The sequence below is a fragment of the Vidua macroura genome, chromosome 24, assembly GCF_024509145.1.
Source record: "Vidua macroura isolate BioBank_ID:100142 chromosome 24, ASM2450914v1, whole genome shotgun sequence".
NCBI classification, from domain to species: domain Eukaryota; kingdom Metazoa; phylum Chordata; class Aves; order Passeriformes; family Viduidae; genus Vidua; species Vidua macroura.
This window is the reverse complement of record NC_071594.1, coordinates 4,080,039-4,097,738: the sequence shown is the minus strand read 5'-3', so window position 1 is coordinate 4,097,738 and position 17,700 is coordinate 4,080,039. Positions and strand designations below refer to the sequence as shown.

The window sequence follows — 17,700 nt, the reverse complement described above, 5'->3', positions numbered from 1 at the left end:
CCTCATTATTTCAAACCCCAGCAGTGTGCCAGAGGAGCACCTGAATGAGCTCTGTACAGCCCCTGGCCAGGTAATTCAATGGGAAATTCAGGTTATTCAGTGGAAAACCACTGGATTGTGGCTCAGTGCAGGCACATGTGGAGCAGCATAATTGGGATATATTTATTGTGAGAGGATGACTTCACTGTGCATCTCTGTCCTGTGAGTCTCCGTGCCTTTGTCTAGCAGGGCCTGTCTTTAAAACCTTACCCAGGCTGGAAATGGAGGTGTCCTGGAGGTAACAGCAGCTCCTGCTGGGAAGGTGGCACTCCGTGGTCTGGGTGTCACGCTGGGGATCGGTCACAGCCTAGACTCTGATCCTGGAGGTCTTTCCCAAGCTGAATGCTGTGTGATCCTGTGAGGGAGCTGGCTCATGGATGTGCTCTTGTCCTGTGCAGCTCTCCACACCTGCCCTGCTGTTTTCTCTCAGCAAGTTTCCCTCTCCTGTTGTTTTTAAGCGCAAACTCCACCCCGCACCGAGCGGGCAGCGCTTCAAAATCCACAATCTCAAGACTGCCTTGGCTCTTACTTCCCAGCCAGAGCTGACATCTGAGGAGAAGCTGTTTTAAGCTTTAAATAGCTCTGGCAGGGAGGTGGACAGGAGCACACAATGTGGCCGTGGAGCTCTGGGCTATTCTTAGCGGACAATGGCCGGAATGAAAAGCTGCTGCAGCACGGTGGGGCCACTGTGTGCTGTTTTGTTTTTAATTCTGGGTCCTTCAGGATCTTCTCCTCTTATTGGAGACCTCTCACTGTTTATCTTTTCTGGGGAGAGCAGAGGTTCTGAAGGGAAATGGCTCCTGAGAGGAGACCCCAGCGTGGCGCACGAGGAGCAGCCTTGTCTGTCGTTGACGCGGTTTTGGAAAGAGGGAACTGAAACCTCCCGAGGAAAGAATTTTCTGTTCGTTCTATTTTGAGCGTGTTGTGAAATCAAGGAAAGGACGAGCTGATGTGAAATGTAAATTGAGGTGGTTGTGGATGCTGCAGCTGAAGTCAGTGCTGACAGTGCGTGGTGGTGTGGGCAGTGTGTCCATCGGGCAGTTTGGCTTGGAGCCCTCCTCTTGGAGGATGGTATCTGAAATCCTCTCTACAAAGGACAGGTGGGAGAAGCAGTTTCTCTTCCAACTTTATTTTTAAGGGCAGAGCTTTGTGCAAGGAAGCTGCCACATGCTTCTGCTTCCAGTGGCTGCCACAGGGGAAGCAGCTGCTGTCACCAGGCACCTCCACTCCTTCCTCTGCAGCCTCTCGAGTTTGAGGAAGATAATTTGCATTGCTGAGTGGTGTGGCTGGTGCAGACTGCAAGTGTGGAGCTGTTTGTGCGAGCCCAGTCCTTCTGTCCATCATCTGCAAGGCTGCTCAGTGTCACCGTGCCTAAAAATGAAGATTTTCAAGTTGGGCTGAGGTGGGGAACTGGAGAGGATCAGGCTGTCTTCAGATTGATTGGCTTGACTTCCTTCCCATGCAGTGGTTTCTTAGCTACACTTCAGGAGATTAAAAGCTGGACATCCTGTTCTAGGGAGGTTTTACCCCTCTGGCTTGCAGTCTGGGTTACTTGGATGCAGGAATGCTGCAAGGATGGATGCCTTATGCTTATCTCATTAATTCCCAGTCCAGCACAGAGCACACTTCCAGCCACGCTGTGGGACAGCCAAGTGGAATGTGTGCTCTGAAATGCAAGGGCTTTCCTTAAAATTCATTTCAGTCTCCCCTGGCTGCTGCAGGGTGTGTAATTCAGGACTTCAAAGCTTGCACACTGACTCTGTCTTGCTGCAGAGCATCTGTACTTGCTGTGTAATCCATGTTCTGTGAGCAATGACTGTGTCCAGGCTTTGTTGGTGTTTTTTTTTTTGTTTTTTTACCATCATTTTATTCCTTTTTAATTACAGCATCCTCTGCAGATGTTGGAGTGTCATAAAAATGAAACGTGGAAACGAATGCAGAGTTGTCATGGCTTGCTCCAGATTCTGGGTAGTAATTAAGCTGTCGGGGAGTAGTGGAAAGTTCGTCTGCATTATCTGTGTGTCCTTTGGCAAATGACCTCTGGGCTCGTTAATGGGAAAGGCAAATGTGCAATGAGCTGGATCCAGTGCCTTGGCTGGATCAGCATGTCTGCTCTGGCAGATAAAGGATAAAAACTACCCTGCATAAGCAAGTCCAAGATTTGGGGGGTTATTTCATAGCTGGAGCCATTGCTGATTGCTGTCGGGGCAAATTGGGGTAAAAATGAGCAAGAATACCCAGATCTGAGTATTTTCCTCTTTCTGGTTGGTAGGAGGGAACAGTGGCACGGTGTTGGAGCTGGGGGATTGCTGGTGTAACTGGGAAAAGCAGCTGGAGAACTGGACAAGCAGGTCCAGAAGTGGCTGAAGGGGGACAGGAGCAGCTCTCAGAGCTCACAGTGCTCCTTTGGTACCTCTGGAGACACTCCAGGCTGCCTGGAACCCCCAGTGCACGCTCTGCTCTCGGGTTTTGTAGCTGAAAAAGCTGGAAGGTGAAAAGATAAGCCATAAGTGGATCCCAGAAGGATCCACGTTTCCTCCCCTCTGTCTGCTTTTAAAGATTTTTCTGGCTGTCTCTAACACGTTCGACAGATCATTTTGTGTAATCCTGTCTGGCAATTTGTTTCAAGATGTTGGATTGTTTTTTTTTTTAAAAAAAAGCTCTTGTCTGGATGTTTTGTCCAGATGGTCTCAGTGTGAGTCACACTGGAAGGTGCAGTGGCTTGCTTTGATAAGGTTACTCACTCTGTTTGGAGAGTTGATGGCTTTATAGGAGTGAAAAACCAGATCTCTCATGTTAATGGGAAATTACCATTCAGGCTTTTAAAAAACAAAAATAGGACCAGAGCAGCTGAAGCTTTCACTGCTCATTTCCCTCTGTAAGTTATTCTGATGTTCCTGTGAAAGTGTTGGATTTTAAATGGTGCTAACAAATCCATCTGGCCTGGCTCTTCACAGGAATGTCTCCCACAGCAAAGGTCCACCACCATGAGAATGTACAAGTGTCAGTCACAGCTTAATGGCATCAATGATTTATACACCTAACGAGCAATAAGAGCTAATGAAATGCTGTGTATTGATAATTCATGATTCAGCCATGCCAATAACTGGATTTCCTAAGTTATCTGAGATGTTGTCAGCATATAAATCAAATTTAAGTAAGTTTTATTGAAAGTTACACGTGTAATTTTATCAGTGGAGGTTTTACTACACCATTTATTTGTGTGTCCAGTATTGTTAAGATAATATTTGTAGACCTTCCTTGCCACAGGCTTTTGCTAAGCATAGATATTTCCAACAGCACCTCTAAACCCAAACAAAATGCTCCATTATTTTTGGTGCATTAATAAGACTGAGCAACACTGATATTCCAGGGTTGGTTGGATCTCTGGAGGAAGTTCCCTTTCTTTAGCTCTGTGTTTTTTTCCTCAAGGAGGATGGAGAAACTTGCCTCACTGAGCTGACCCTGACTTTGCACTGGAGCTGCCCTGGCTGCTCCAGGGATCCCTGGGCTCTGGGAAGCCTCCTGGTGATTCCTGCTCTCTCTGTGCTGGGCTCTGGGGCTGCTGGGTTGATCTGGGTGTGTTGTTTTCAGTCCCTGCTCAATGAACCAGCACAAACATTGCCGGTGCCCGCGGAGGAGCCTGTGCTGCTGTTTGTGTTGATTTTGGCTGGGGTTGTCCCCAGCTGGTTCAGGGGCTCCTCTGCCACATGGCTGGGGCTTCCAGTGCTCAGGGTAAATAAGTCACACCCTTTGCAGTCAGTGGGTTACTTGGGTTTGCATTTCCTCCTGCCCCCGTGGCTTGGAAAAATCTCAATTTAAACCTGAAGGTGTCCCCTGCCCATGAACAGGATGGTCCCTTCCAACCCAAACCAGTCTGGGCTTCTATGACTCTGTGAATTTTGGATTTTTATTTCTTTTTTAGTGGTGTTTTCTGGGGACTGAACTGTGCTGGTGGAGTGGCACTAAGCAGTGAAAAATGAAGTGAGTTAATGAGGGCTCAGGTCAAGCTTGAGCTGTGCAGAGAGGACCCAAACCAGCTCTTTTCCTGCCAGGCTCAGCCTGCTTGGAAATGCAGTACATGGTGCTTAATTTCATGGAAAACTGTGTTAACTCTGTTATCCAGCTGATGCTGGGAATCCAGATTAATGCCTGGATCTGTGTCTTGTACTCTGGCTCCAAATTATTCTAGCTTTTATTTATACAAATATGTGTAAAATATGGGGATTTTTTTCCCCTTCACACCTGGCTGCAATTTGTGTGGTGGGTTGCACCTGAGTTTCTTTGGAAAAAGCTTTTTTTGGAAGCTAGATGATTTTTTCCCCAGGGGAACTAGGATGGGATCAGAGAGGAAAAGAAAAAAAAAAAAATCAGATGAAGACTTTAATTTTATTGTAGAAGTTACACAGTGTGTGTAGTAAAGTCTTTTATTGAACCTTGAGTCATTTGTTGTAAATGCTGGAGCAATAGAAATGGTTTCTAAATGATAAAGCACACGTGTGTGTGTGTGTGTGAAAAGAGGACCTGAATTTTAATGTCAGTTCTCTGACAAAGGCTTATGAAAAATAAGCATCTCCTTGTTCTTGCTCTGGTCTAAGCTGTGCTGATTAATGGGTGTTGCTGTAGCTGACAATGAACTGATAGAAAAATGATGATTCACATAATTTGAGCTTTGCAGGCTCTGTCAAATATTCATTTCTTCCTTTACAAGAGGTGCTGGGGAGTAAAATGTGAGTTCCTTTTGAGACAGCAGTGCTGCACTTCCACAGCTGAATATTTATACCTTTATGGATTGGATAGGAAAATCCTGCTTGGGATAGCTTTGCTTTCATTGAGTTTTCCTGGTGTAAACTCCTTTGGAATGTGAACAGACTGAGCCAGGGAGCAACACAGAGACTGGAGCACTTTTTTAATATAAATGTGTTCTGTGGTTTTCAATTAGGCTCCTGTCTGGCTTTTAGGTGTGTTACATCTGAATTAAAACAATGCTCCAATTTGATTTCTTATGCAAACAGTTAAGACTGATTTATCAGGGACTCCCCTGCCAGCTGAAAGAGGCATTACTTTGATTTTATGGGATGTTTTAATGGCAGGTGTTGGTGGGGAAAATGAGAGGCTGCTCTGGAGGAAACCAGCTCTGTCATCATTGTCCACTGGTACCCTGGGCAAACAACCTGGCCCTTTTTGATGTTGTTCAAGTCAGCTGTGAAGTGTCTGTAATGATGCTCATTATTCACCTCCCCTGGAATGCTCAGGGTTAATTAATAGCCCTGAAATCCTCCCAGAAACGCACACAGGGCCAGGCAGGGAGGCTCTGTATATTTGACTCACCTCGCTGACTCCTGGGGACAGTCGCTGTCCTCCTCCTCCATGGGCTGAGAGCTTTTCCTGCTGCTCCAGAGGGAAGGAAGGGAAGGAGGAGCCCCAGGAGATCCTTCATGGTTCAGCTGCCCAGGTCCAGGGGCTGCTGGCCTGCCCCAGGCTGGGCTGCTCGGGACAGACCAGGTGGGTTTACCTGGAAGGGACCCAGGTGGCACCAGGGAAGGGGCTTCACTCCCAAGATTTCACTGCAGGATGCCTCTGGAATGGTGGGACTGACCCAAGGTTATCATCCACTCTTATATAATTATTCTATTTTAAAATGGTCCAGGGGCTGCTGGGCTGCTCGGGACAGACCAGGTGGGTTTACCTGAACAGGACCCAGGGATGTCCTGGTGGCACCAGGGAAGGGGCTTCACTCCCAAGATTTCACTGCAGGATGCCTCTGGAATAGTGGGACTGACCCAAGGTTGTCTTCCCCTCTTATACAATTACTGGATTTTAAAATGGTGCAGGGGCTGCTGGGCTGCTCAGGACCAACCAGGTGGGTTTACCTGAACAGGACCCAGGTGGCACCAGGGAAGGCTTCACTCCCAAGATTTCACTGCAGGATGCCTCTGGAATAGTGGACCTAACCCAAGGTTATCATCCACTCTTATACAATCACTGGATTTAAAATGAAGCATCATCCTATTCTCTTCTTTTTTTTTTTTTTTTTCTTGCATCTTTAGGAAATATTCCTAAAGAATAATTTTTTTTTTTTTTAATTGGTAATTTGATTATTCAACACCAGGTAAGTTGGTGTTGGTTCTTTTTAGCACAAAGCAAGGGTGAAAATTGTCCATGTGATTAAAAAACCAACCCCACGTGTGTCTGACTTTCCCCTCACTGCCTGAGACAGCCCTGGAATTTGGCAGCCTGCTGGAAGTGATTTTGAAATTCAGTTTGCTGTGCTGTGCTTGAGGAGTGTTTACATGTCCCCTTTTGTTCCTCTCTTCATTTCTTTCTCAATCATTTATTCATGTTAACGTGTTAGGTACCAGAGGGGAGAGGGAGGCAGAGAAATCCTGAGGTGAAATTCAATTAGACACCGGCATTAATCATTCTGTTTGTATCTCTAAATATCTGACATAATTCACCAAAGGATTTTCCTTTAATTGAAGAGATTAAGGCATGTAGGTTGTAAATTGCCACTTCTGTTCTAGCAATTTTATTCATTTGACAAATAGACTTGATGTTACTTTGCATGAAATAATCGTGTGTAAGAGAGTAACTCTTCAGGTCTTGTGAATTGGGAAGAAATAGTGATTTTTTTATATTAATGCTGTTTCTGAGTTCTTGCATCCCAGATTCTTTAGCACTTCCAAACTTCTGAGTACCCTTGACAGATAAATAAAAAATTATAATATCAAATTAACTAAGTTTTTGCAGAGGCAGCCGGGAATTGGGTCTGGGGAATTTGATCCATCCCTGGACTGTTTTCCTGAAGAAATAATTAGGACTGTGGAGGATTTAATCTGTGTGTGTGTGGGTGCTGCCTTTTCACCTCTGGATGTGTCTGTGTGTGCAGCACTGGAATGTGGCACTCTGGGGATGTGCAGGGAGCTGAAATTGGGATTCCTGAAGTGAACTGAGGCACTGAGAGAGAGCATATGGGAAATGCCAGAAGTAATGATCACATTACACGTTTCTGATGAATAATTCACTTCAGTTTAGGGCTTGTTTCACCATTAAAATAAACCCCTCACAATATTTGACACAGCACAGCTGAAACACTTGGAGGGGAAATTTTGGAAGGCGAAAGGAGCCCTTGTTTAACTTCTGTTTTAATCAGCAGCAGCAGAGGAAATCTTAACACTTAGGAGGAAGACATATGTAAGGTTTTAGGATGGAGCTGTGGCTACTAAACAGCTACTACACTGTGGAGCAGAGGGAAGGACGGGGAGGTGAAGGGCTGCAGACAGAAACTCTCTCTAAAATAAGCCAGGAAAGCACAGCAGAAGCTGCTAGAAGCAGGAGTTGGGAGGACTGTGCCAGAATTGTTTTTTAAATAAGAAAGGATTTTTTTTTTCCTTTCTATTAACCCTAAAATCCACCTTTCCACAGCAGAGATTTGGGGCAAAAGAAAACGACAGCCAGATATTTCTGGGCTGTTTTGCAAAGAGTTTTGGCACCCGTGGCTGGCTGCAGGGCTGTGCTTTGGGGAGAGGGAAGTGCTGAGCAGCCTGTGGGGGAAGAGCCTTGTCCTGATCCCATCCAAACCCCCCTGACCCCGCTGCAGATGGATGCAGCAGCTCCTGCACAGAGCTGTCCCCTGGGATGCTCCCAGCAGAGGAGCTGGAGCTGCACGGGGTCAGCAGCATCTTCCCTCAGCTTCTGTCTCCTGGACCTGTTCTGCTGCCTCTTCCTGCTGGGTTTATTCTAGAACAAACAGATTTTTTCTGTTGAGAGCAAGTGCAGCCTCTCCCTGTACAAAGGAACCTGAGGTGCTTTGTGAGCAGGGCAGCACCACATTCTTCATTCAAATCTCCTCCTGTTCTGAAGGAAAGAGCCCTGGCTCCCTCCCTCCCCACGCCCAGGCAGCTCATGGCTTGCAAATGAATTATTCCCGTGGTTCCTGCAGGGTGTTTCTGTGCATTTCCCACACTTTTGGGGCACTTGGATTCCTTCTTGCACTCCGATGCTCCATGGGGAGGCCCAGGATTGATCAGTGCTCAGGAACCTTCCCCAAACTGGAGAACTTTTTATTATTCCTTCATAACTTTTTTTTTTTTTTTTTTGTCTTTTTGGTGGTGTTTAAGGTGTTAAAGAGTGGTGTCAGTGGGGTTGGTGTGGAGGGTGGTGGGGTTGGGGTGGTCCAGGGGCTGGTGGAGGAGCAGGAGTTAAACTTCCCTTCCTTGGAGTGTGACCCTTGTGCAACACCCGCTGGAAATCCCCACTCCTGCCCTCCCTGCCAGAAAGGATCCAGAAACATTTTACATTTTTACATTTTAGTCATAACCAGCCTTGGTTTTGTGAGAAATCAGGAGGAATTTGATTGAAAATGTGTCCAGCACATGCTTAGCTTCACTCCTTGCTCTCTTTACTCCCTGTTACAAATAACTGGGAGCACATCTCCAGCTCCTTGCTCTGATAACACCTTTTTTTTTTCTTTTTTTTTTTTTTGTGATTAACACAGGGTTTGAGGGAAGAATCTTTTGTTTCTGAGCAGTAGGAAAATGTGATGGAAAATAGCATTTGAGTTTGGTCCTTCAGGGAGACTTGATTTGCCCTGGCCAGAAGCAGAAAGGGAACTAAAGCAGGGGAAAAAAAAAAACCCTTTACATTAAAAATGTTCACCAAATTCTTGGCCATCTATGCAGTGTTGGCATTGTCAGCCTGCAGGAGAGGAAACCATTGAAATAACTATGAAAAAGTTGTTTGGAGAAAAGATTATTCCAGGTTGTTTAGTGGGCCCAAAGCAATTCCTGCCTCCCAGGGCCACACAACACTTGGGGTGCTCATTACAGGAGCAAAGAGTTACAAAGAGTTTTTTAAATTCAAATTATTCTCTGAATCTTGAAAATGTGAGCAGGGTGCCTCTGTGTGTGTGTGTCGTCTTTGATTGCAATAATAGGCCATGTGTCAAAATTACTTTTAAATTGTTTATTCTGTAATTCCACACTGCAAAACAGTGATAAAATATAGTTTTACTATTTGCCCATGGTGTTTTTTCCAGCATTCAGAAATTGGGAAAGCATAAGCAAAGCTTTGCCTGAGGTTTTTTTTTTTTATTTTGGCTTGGTGTCAGTTGGGGGAAAACCTTTAACTGAGTACAGACAATCCTAAAATAGCTGTGAAACTTCCTGGAGAGGAGGAGCTGCAATGCTCCTGCTGTTTGCACGTGGGTATTTGAAATGTATTGATAAACTTTTATTTCTTTTGAATAAACAGTTGTAGAACCTAAAAATAGATTATTATTACCTCATGTACTCAAACACATTACCCTTATCAGGCTTGTTTTGAGGAGTTGCTCACGTTCTGCTGTTGGAATTAGGGCCATGAATCCCTGCCCAGGGGAATTTAATCTGAGTTCTGGTTTTAAACATCCTCCCCAAAAGTCAACAGCACGGGCTGTGTTTTGATGATAGCAAAGGGGACCTTCATTACACACTAAAAAAAAAAAAAAAATGAGTATTGGATGGATTAAATACCTTGGCAACTTTGTCAGCATGGTTAATTGCAGAATTTTTGAGCATCTTTTAAAAGCTTTGCAGGTCTGAAGCCTCACATGAGTTTGCAGCCTGGGAATATCAGATGAGTGGTGTGTTTGGGGTTTTTTGGTGTGGATATGGAAAACCAGTGTCCAGGCTGGCTGTGGTCAGTGGGATTATTTAAAGTTAGAAATTTTCCAGGGGTCAGCTGTGCTGGGAGCATCACCCAGGGCAGATGCAGCGCCTGCCACGCTCCTGCAAGTGGCACTTGCGTGGTGCCTGGAGAAGCTGGGAGCCCCAGGTAATTAGTGATGCACATATATTAGGGTGTAGGTGAGGAAATAAAAGCTGAATGTCCTCAGTTCTTCCCTGAGACCGAGACCAGCCTTAATTTTTGCTTTTAAGCACGTCTGGCGTCCTCTCCTCTCACTTCATTAATGCAAATCTCCAAGCACTTGTCTTGCACCTCAAAACAATTTCATCAATCTCTGTTGGAAGGAATTTCAGCTCCCAACACCTCCAGCTCTGTTTATATATTTATAACTACAAAGGGATTCCTGTCAGTTTGTGTTACCCGTTGCTCTTATTTCTCAAATGGAATATCTGGCTGTAGAAAGAATATTTACCTTTTCCAGGGCTTACAGTGGCTGTGAACCTGAATTTCCCTCCTGGCTCTGGTCTTAAACAAAAGGTTGTATTTCCTTCTCTTATATCATTTTCACTTCAAAGCAGAGCTTTTAGATTACCAGGGAGATTTTTTAAGGCTGTGATGATCAACAGCTTTTGGCTGGTGACACAGCTTGTTCCCTGGAATTCTGGCTGTTAATATATAAGGCTTTTCGAAGTCATTAAACCTCCCAGCCACGTTGGGGTTGCTGGGCTGGGCCTGTCATTAGTCACAGCCCTGTTTGTAATCATGTACCAATAAAAATAGTCAGAAGTACCAAGTCCTTTGCTCTTGGAGTACAGCCTCTCATATGTGATGGCAGGAGAAATGTGAATAATTTACTGATGTGGTAAGAACATGTCAAAATATGTGATTCAGTGCATTCCCTGAAAGTTACTTGTATATTTAAACAGTTATTGCTTTTACTCACAAGTTGTTGTGTTGGACGGTTTTAACTTTTGGAAACTGAAAGGAGTGTTGGCTTCAAACTCAGCTGTAGTTTTTAATTTGACTTCCATGGAGTCTCCAAAAGTGGATCTCATTCTGATGTTCAGCACCCGAGTGTGTGAAAAAAGGACAAGGCACAAGATCTAAAATCACAGCTCCAGCTTTGAAGTGGAGATTTAATCCATTTTGGCTTTTCTTGCCTTTCCTGTGCTGTGGGGAGCCTGAAAGATAAGCTCGTGTTAGGCTGGGTGTGCAGTTTAGTGTGGTTCCTCCTTAGTCGGGGCTAACTGAGGCACACACCCGTGCTGGCTGCCACCTCTCATTCCTGGCTGAATCCTGCTGTCCCTGGGCTGTCCCTTGTCCCGTGCTGAGGTCCCGTGGCAGTGCCATGGGATGGGGACAGCTGTGGGGCCACCAGGCACAGCTGCCTTTGAGCCGGGCTCTGCCCGGTGCCGCAGGTCCGTGTGGGTGAGAGCCTTGCTCTTTCATGTGGGCGGGAGCCGGGGCTCCGTGCTTCTGTTTTGCTGCCATCCCACTCTCCGTGCTTCTGTTTTGCTGCCGTCCCACTCCTTTCCCAAGCTTGTCATCTTTTTATGCAGCGTGGCACTCGGGATGGGGCGGGGACTCCTTGGGAAAGCCAAGGATGCAGGAGATGGGTGAGATACTGAGCAGCAGCTGGGGCTGCTCGTGCCTCCTCCTGGTGCCCTGTGCTGCCAGCCTGTGATTCACCCTGCTGCCATCCAGCTAGAGCAGTTCCAGCTTATCCCTGGGAAGAGCTGAAACCCTTCCTAGGGAGGGACATGATCCTGCTCAGAGCAGGAATGTTGCTTGGAGTCCATGAAGGAGGGCACCAGGCTCTGAGGTCGCCCTTTCTTAGGTCACTGCGTGACCTATGGGAGAATGAACAAGTTGGTACGGAAGATCTGGTGCCATATTCCAACTTTGTAGGATGCTTAAGCCTTAAAAAGTCAAGTTTGGGAAATTCTTTTTCAGAAGGTGGATGTTGGGTGCTGTAACAGAGCAAGGTGTGGATATCCCCCTGCTCCGGGTGGAATTGTTTGATGAAAACACAAATTCTTGCCAGGAGCTCTGCAGAAGTCTGCTGTGTTTGGTGGAGTTTGAGGATGCTGAGGATCATGGAATGCTTTGGGATGGAAGGGACCTTAAAACTCATCTCATTCCCCTGTGCAAGGGCACCTTCCAGGTTGCTCCAGGCTCCATCCAACCTGGTCTTGAACACTTCCAGGCATGGGCTAGCCACAACCTCTGGGTGGGGAATGGCAAATGGGAGTAAAATACAGAAGCAGAAGATCCTTCCTTACCCTCTGAATTCATTGTAAACTGGACCTGCCTCCTGTGTGCTGCATGGAATGTTGAAAGGTGCTTGCAGGATGGATCAAAGTCATGCAACTGCCCAGGATTATACAACAGTCTGTCCCTTGGTGACCCAGGTGGCTTTATGATCTGGTGATGGAAATGAGTAAATGGTTTGTTTGAAGTGGATGGAAAACTTTCTCTGGCCACTGAGGATGTTTGCATTCTGTAGCTGTCAGCCACGCGAGTTTGAAATACAGTGGACAGAATTCAGCGATACAGGGCAAAGCTTACAATAAGAATACCTGGTGTTTAATCCTAATTTTGCCACTGGCATCTTGGCCTTGAATTCAACGTGTGCTCATCCACCTTCAGGCCCTTGAACAGAATCTTTAGGAGTTGTTCCTTGTCTTCAGCAATCACAGTGGGTGGCATTGCCAAGCTCTGAAGGAAAGGAGGGGGAAAAGGCGTTTTTGGTGTTTAACGTGGCTGTTAACCTAATAACCTGTGCAAATTAAAAGATGCAGGAGCAGTGGATTCAGGACTGGAGTGGTTGTTGTGACTGGAGACATGAAAAGGTCCCGTGTAATTCGGTGACCCTCGGGTGAGAGCACGCACGGCCCCGACTCCGCCGGGGGATGTGCTCGGAGCAGGGCCGAAAAAAATACCTTCTGCTTGTGTAAGCAGTGGGAAAACAAGCAGACACTTTATACTCTGGAAAGCCCAGTAAGCCTCAGGAAATTCCTGCATTCTTGATTTTAGTTTGTGGCAGAGGACTGCGGGGTGTGTGTTTGAAAGATGAGCAAGGTTGCCTCGCTCGGGCCCAGCGCCGCGGCCTCGATAAGGCCGGGGCTGAATGGCTCATTGTTCCCTGCGGGAGCCCGATCAGCTGTCACTGCTCCCCTCCCAAACACTGCCTTTATTTATAAAGAAAAGTGCTGATATCGCATTTCACACTGAAGGAGAAGTTGCTGTTTCTCCGTGCTGTTCAGCGGCAGAGCTGTGTGTGGAGAGTCCCACCTCGAGAGCCAAGAGCTTGAGCCGCCTTGTGATTTTTCTAATTAAAACACTCGTGCTCTGGTGGTCTTCTTGTCTTTGAGAGCTGCTGGTTTTTTGGAAGTGGTCCTTTGTAGTTCTACTTTTGCTCCAGGAGGTGGTTTTCCAATTGAGGACATCATGGAGAATGCCCCGTTTTGCTGGGTTGTTGCCCTCACAAAAAATCCATCAATTGAGGCACCGAGGAGGGTGGGTGGTCATGCCACGATCTGCCCGAATCTGGTATTTGCCATCCCTACCCCAATCCTCTTCTCTGACAAGGTGTCTGCTGCTCATCCATGCTAAGAAGGTTGCTGCCTTCCAAAAAATTGCAGATGAGCAATCCCTAAATGCACAAATAAAAATTTGCTGCATTTGAATCCTGTCTCTTTCTCGATGTGCTTAGCAGAAAACACCAGATCTGCTCAGGTGTTTTCTTTGTGGGATCCCTTTCAGTGAGTCCTCAGCTTACTAGAATTAGTGTCTTCTGTCCAGTAGCTGCTGGAGAGGTCACAGAGTTGTTTCTGTGTTCCTTTTGGTGAGGAAGGGGTGCAGGAGAAAACACAAAGGGAGGAAGAGCTTTCTGATGCTTCTTGTGTTGAAGGATGTTCCTTTTGGGGTGTCAGACCTGCAGGTGAGTGTCAGGTTAAGGATCAGGAGAACTGAGTGACTGCAGCAAGGAAACACCATCTCCCTGGCAGTTCTGGAGCTGTTATCACCTCCTTTGCTTTAAAAAGTCTAAATGGCAAAGCCTCAGGTGGGATGGGGGTGTCTGGTTTGCATTTCCCTGGTTAAACCTGTCACTCGTGCAGAGCCTTGCAAATCCTTGAGAGGCTTTGTGGCTGGGGCTCGAGCTGAGTGTGTGCAGCACACGTTGAGCATCAGCAGCAAAGTTTTACAGAAGTGCTGGCAGGTCTGATGTGTGTGAGCATCCCAGCTTTCCCCCCCATGGCCCTGCCAGTCCTGAAACACCAGCTGGGATGGGGGCGAACAACAAAGGCAGCTCAAAAGCAAAGGGATCTCCAGCGTTGGGGTAAATAAATGCAGCGTGCAGATTTCACCTGCTGGGCCTCGTGCTTCCCTGCACATCCAGGGTTGGGTTCCTTGTGGATTTGTCTCCTCAGCACACTCAGAGGGTGCTGAGCCCTTCCTGGGGTGACCCCACACTCTTCCCACCTGAGCTGGGGCACCCCTGAGCCCGGGGAAGCAGCGGAGCTGGAGTGGTTTTGGTTAAAGAAGTGCACACACAGCTCAGGTTGATGGATTTGCCTGTAGCTGTGTTTCCTGATGAAGAAACACAGGTTTTCTGGTTTTTAAGATTCTCTCCTGGGGGGAAAAAATAAAGCTGACCAGCTTTGCCCCCACATTACAGTGTTGACTCCTCCCTTTCAACAACCTTGCTGGCTGTATTTCCTCCTCGCAGCAAAATCCCCTGGGTTCCACAGGCTGAGAAGTTTGGAATGACCAAATTCAGTGCTAATCAAGGTCATCTTTAAGCTTGAAAACCCCACATTTGTGCAGATTAATTTTTTTTTTCTTTTTGGCAAGCCTGCCTGGGAGCTGTGTTTTCATACATGTGGTTTGGGTTTTAGAGTCCCTAAAATAAAGATTCGGGGTTTTGTTCACGGCAAATCCCAGATTCCTTAAAACTGTTCCCGCAGATATGAGCACGATCCGAGGCAACTGATCCTGGGAGTGCATGGCAGGAATGAAACCATGGAGGTCCAGATGGTTTTTTTGTTTTGTTGTTTTTTTTTCCCTGGGCAAAGGGACAAACTCACAGAGGAGCCAAGCTGCTCTCCGTGATTTTCTGTATTTCAGGAATCAGTAGTGAAGTCGTTGATTTCTAAAAAAAAATTGGATTTGGGAAATGCTCCCTCCCCGCCTTCCCTTGCAGTGAGGGAGTTGTGGGCGCCCGCAGTCGCAGTGTGGAGGTGTGAGGAAAGCTGTGAAACCTGAAATTTCCTTGCTGGTTCTGAGTTCAGCCTGGAACAACACATCTTGGAAAACCTTTGGAGGGAGCAGCGCTCGCAGCCAGGCCATGGCAAATCTCTACAGTTTCACTGCTCAAAGACCTTTAGATGAAAGGGCATATTTTATTGATTTCATGTTGAGTTTATTGCCTGAGTAAAAGCCAAATAGCCTTTGCTGGCTGCATCACTGAATATTTCTGCATTTTTAGGCTGCAACTGACACACTTCTGCTGTGTTTTCTTGCCCTGTTTGACTGTGAGTGAGTCATTTTACTATTCTGTCCCTCAAATTCAGGATTAGTGGGATAAGGAGAACACGTGGCTAATGAGAGAAGCTTTCATGTTTGTAAAATGCTTGAAAACTGTAAAATATTGTGTTAACATAGAGACATACATAATAATTATGCAGTGATTATTATTAATGTGCATAATTAATTAATTATAATATTAACACCTATGTCTGTGTGCTTTATGGGGTCCTTAGATGGAAATCTGTTACTTGCAGATATTTTAAAAGGAAAAGGAGCCTTCCTGGAGATGGTTCCCTAATGGGAAGTGCTCTGGTGTTGGCTCTCCAGAGGGGTTTCTTCATCTCTTTCATGGCTTGGTTTATAATGAGCTGCACAGCTGGAGACTCAGGAGCAAACTGAATAATCTGAATTTGGTGCCTTTGGGGAGTGCCCCAGAATGTGCAATGTCTTGTTTCTGCATCAGGAGTAGTTTGCAGAGGAATTTGATAGAAATTCCCTGAAGTGGTTTGCTGAGCTGACGTGGGGGATTGCAGCATTCAGTCCTTTTTCCAGACTGAGATTCAGTACATTTTTAGGCAGTGACCACTCGTTCCCTATGCCAAAAATGCACTTGACACTTGTAACTGATGCACTTTTCAGCAACAAAGCTTTGCTGTGCACCAGACTGCAGGGTTTGGGGTGGATTTCCTGAGATTGCTGTGTCCAAGGTGCACCCCCGGTCATTTTCTGCCTGCAGATAATCCCGCAGGGGAGCCTGGCTGACACCAATGAAGGAACATATTTTTTAACAATGTTTTGCTGGAGAATTGTGATGGTGTTTTCTGTGATGGGACTGTGTTTAATCTGCAGTGCTTTTATTTGTTGCAGAGATCCGTGCCCAATTGGTAGAGCAGCTGAAATGCCTTGACCAGCAGTGTGAGCTTCGGGTCCAGTTACTGCAGGACTTGCAGGATTTCTTCCGCAAGAAGGCAGAGATTGAGATGGATTACTCCAGGAATTTGGAGAAGTTGGCTGAGAGATTCCTGGCTAAAACTAGGAGCACCAAAGACCAGCAATTCAAGTAGAGTATTTGCCTTTTGTTTCTGCCCTTTTTTTTTTTTTTTTTTTTTTCTCCTGCTGTAGATTTGATTGCAAGGACAGGAATGGAAAAGAGAGTTGTTAGAGTGAATGTAGGCACCAGCACTGCTCTGAATTCCAGAGCCAAAACATTCCCCAGGTTTGTGTTGGACACAGAAGCCATTCCCTGTTTCTGGGTGCTCGTTCATGTCAGTAATTCCTGGTAGGTTGTGTGTTGTTAATGGGGAATGGGATGTAAGAACTGGGATGTGCAAAAAAGGAGTCATTTTCTTGGGAAAGGTGGGCAAAGCTGTGTGCCAGATTTGATGGACAAAGCCAGGATTTCCTTCAGCGTCAATGGCTTTGGTTTTCTGGAGGGAAGCTGTTCCCAATCTGTTCCCTGCTGTCAGTTCTCCGTTTTTGGGCTCCCACACACGCTCTGTGTGGGAGTTGTGTTGCAGCTCTGCTACTATCACTTCAAACAGCAGGGAAATAAGGCCAGTAGCACTTCCAGAGAGAGATGTGCCACTGTGGGTGGGGGAATCCCTGGATACCGAGCTGGGGGGACTCAAATAAAATCTAAACATGTCCTTACTGACAATCTCTTGGCTCTGCTGCTTGAAAGATCATTTACAGGTGGGTCTGGCCGTGCTGCTGGATGTTGGTTCCTCCCCACTTCTCTGAGTTGGGGTGACTGCTGCAGATGGAACCTGATTTCATGGGTTCACATCCTCCAGATTCTTCTGAGCTGCTTTTCCCAGGAGAAGCACCTGCAGGAGGGAGTGTGGGGGTGAGGAAGGGGCTGCGTGGCACGGCCATGTGAGCCCAGCACGGCGCTGCCGTGGTCCCCATCTAGGCAGTGCTCAGCCTTGTTGGGTTGTGTTGTCAGGGCAGCAGCTGAGGAAAACACGGAGCAGCAGCAGCAGCCTTGGGACCTGAATCATTTCTGCTTTGGACATTTTGGGCTGAGAGGATCCATCTGGGTCCGCTCCCGCCCAAAGTGCAGCGTCACTTTTCGCATTGTTTGGGTCGGGACGTTCTCCCTGTGTTTGTGCTGTGTTGTTGCTGTGTTTGGAGGGATGTGGGGACACAGCAGCTTCCCGTTTCCAGCAGCAGCTCTCTTTGTGGAAGCCATTAAGGAGGCACCATTTTAGTTTCCTGTCTGCACAGCTTTGATGTCGTTCACTTCAGTTGTCATTTAGAGCACACGTTGTGCTGCGTTCTCAGGAAAGCCTGGCTCCAGAGCAGAGCTGTTTGACACACTGGGGAAGAGTTATTCTGCATATCCATGGACCTGTCAGAGTCTGAAGGGTTTTTTCTTTTCCTTTAGAGTGGGAGTGTTGTTACAGCTATAAACTGTGTGCATCCTGCAGGTGCCTTTAAGATGGCACTAAAGAGATGATGTCT

General features: G+C 46.6%; 1 protein-coding gene across 5 annotated transcripts in view; it reads left to right on the top strand.

Annotated features, from left to right (window-relative positions):
- SRGAP2 (SLIT-ROBO Rho GTPase activating protein 2) overlaps window positions 1–17,700 on the top strand; it is a 100,261-nt gene that overhangs the window by 17,052 nt on the left and 65,509 nt on the right. For all 5 annotated transcript variants that reach the window (XM_053997950.1, XM_053997951.1, XM_053997949.1 and 2 more), the window contains one exon: window positions 16,105–16,297. In XM_053997950.1, coding sequence (XP_053853925.1) covers window positions 16,105–16,297 — 193 coding nt within the window. The remainder of the gene's footprint in view (window positions 1–16,104; window positions 16,298–17,700) is intronic.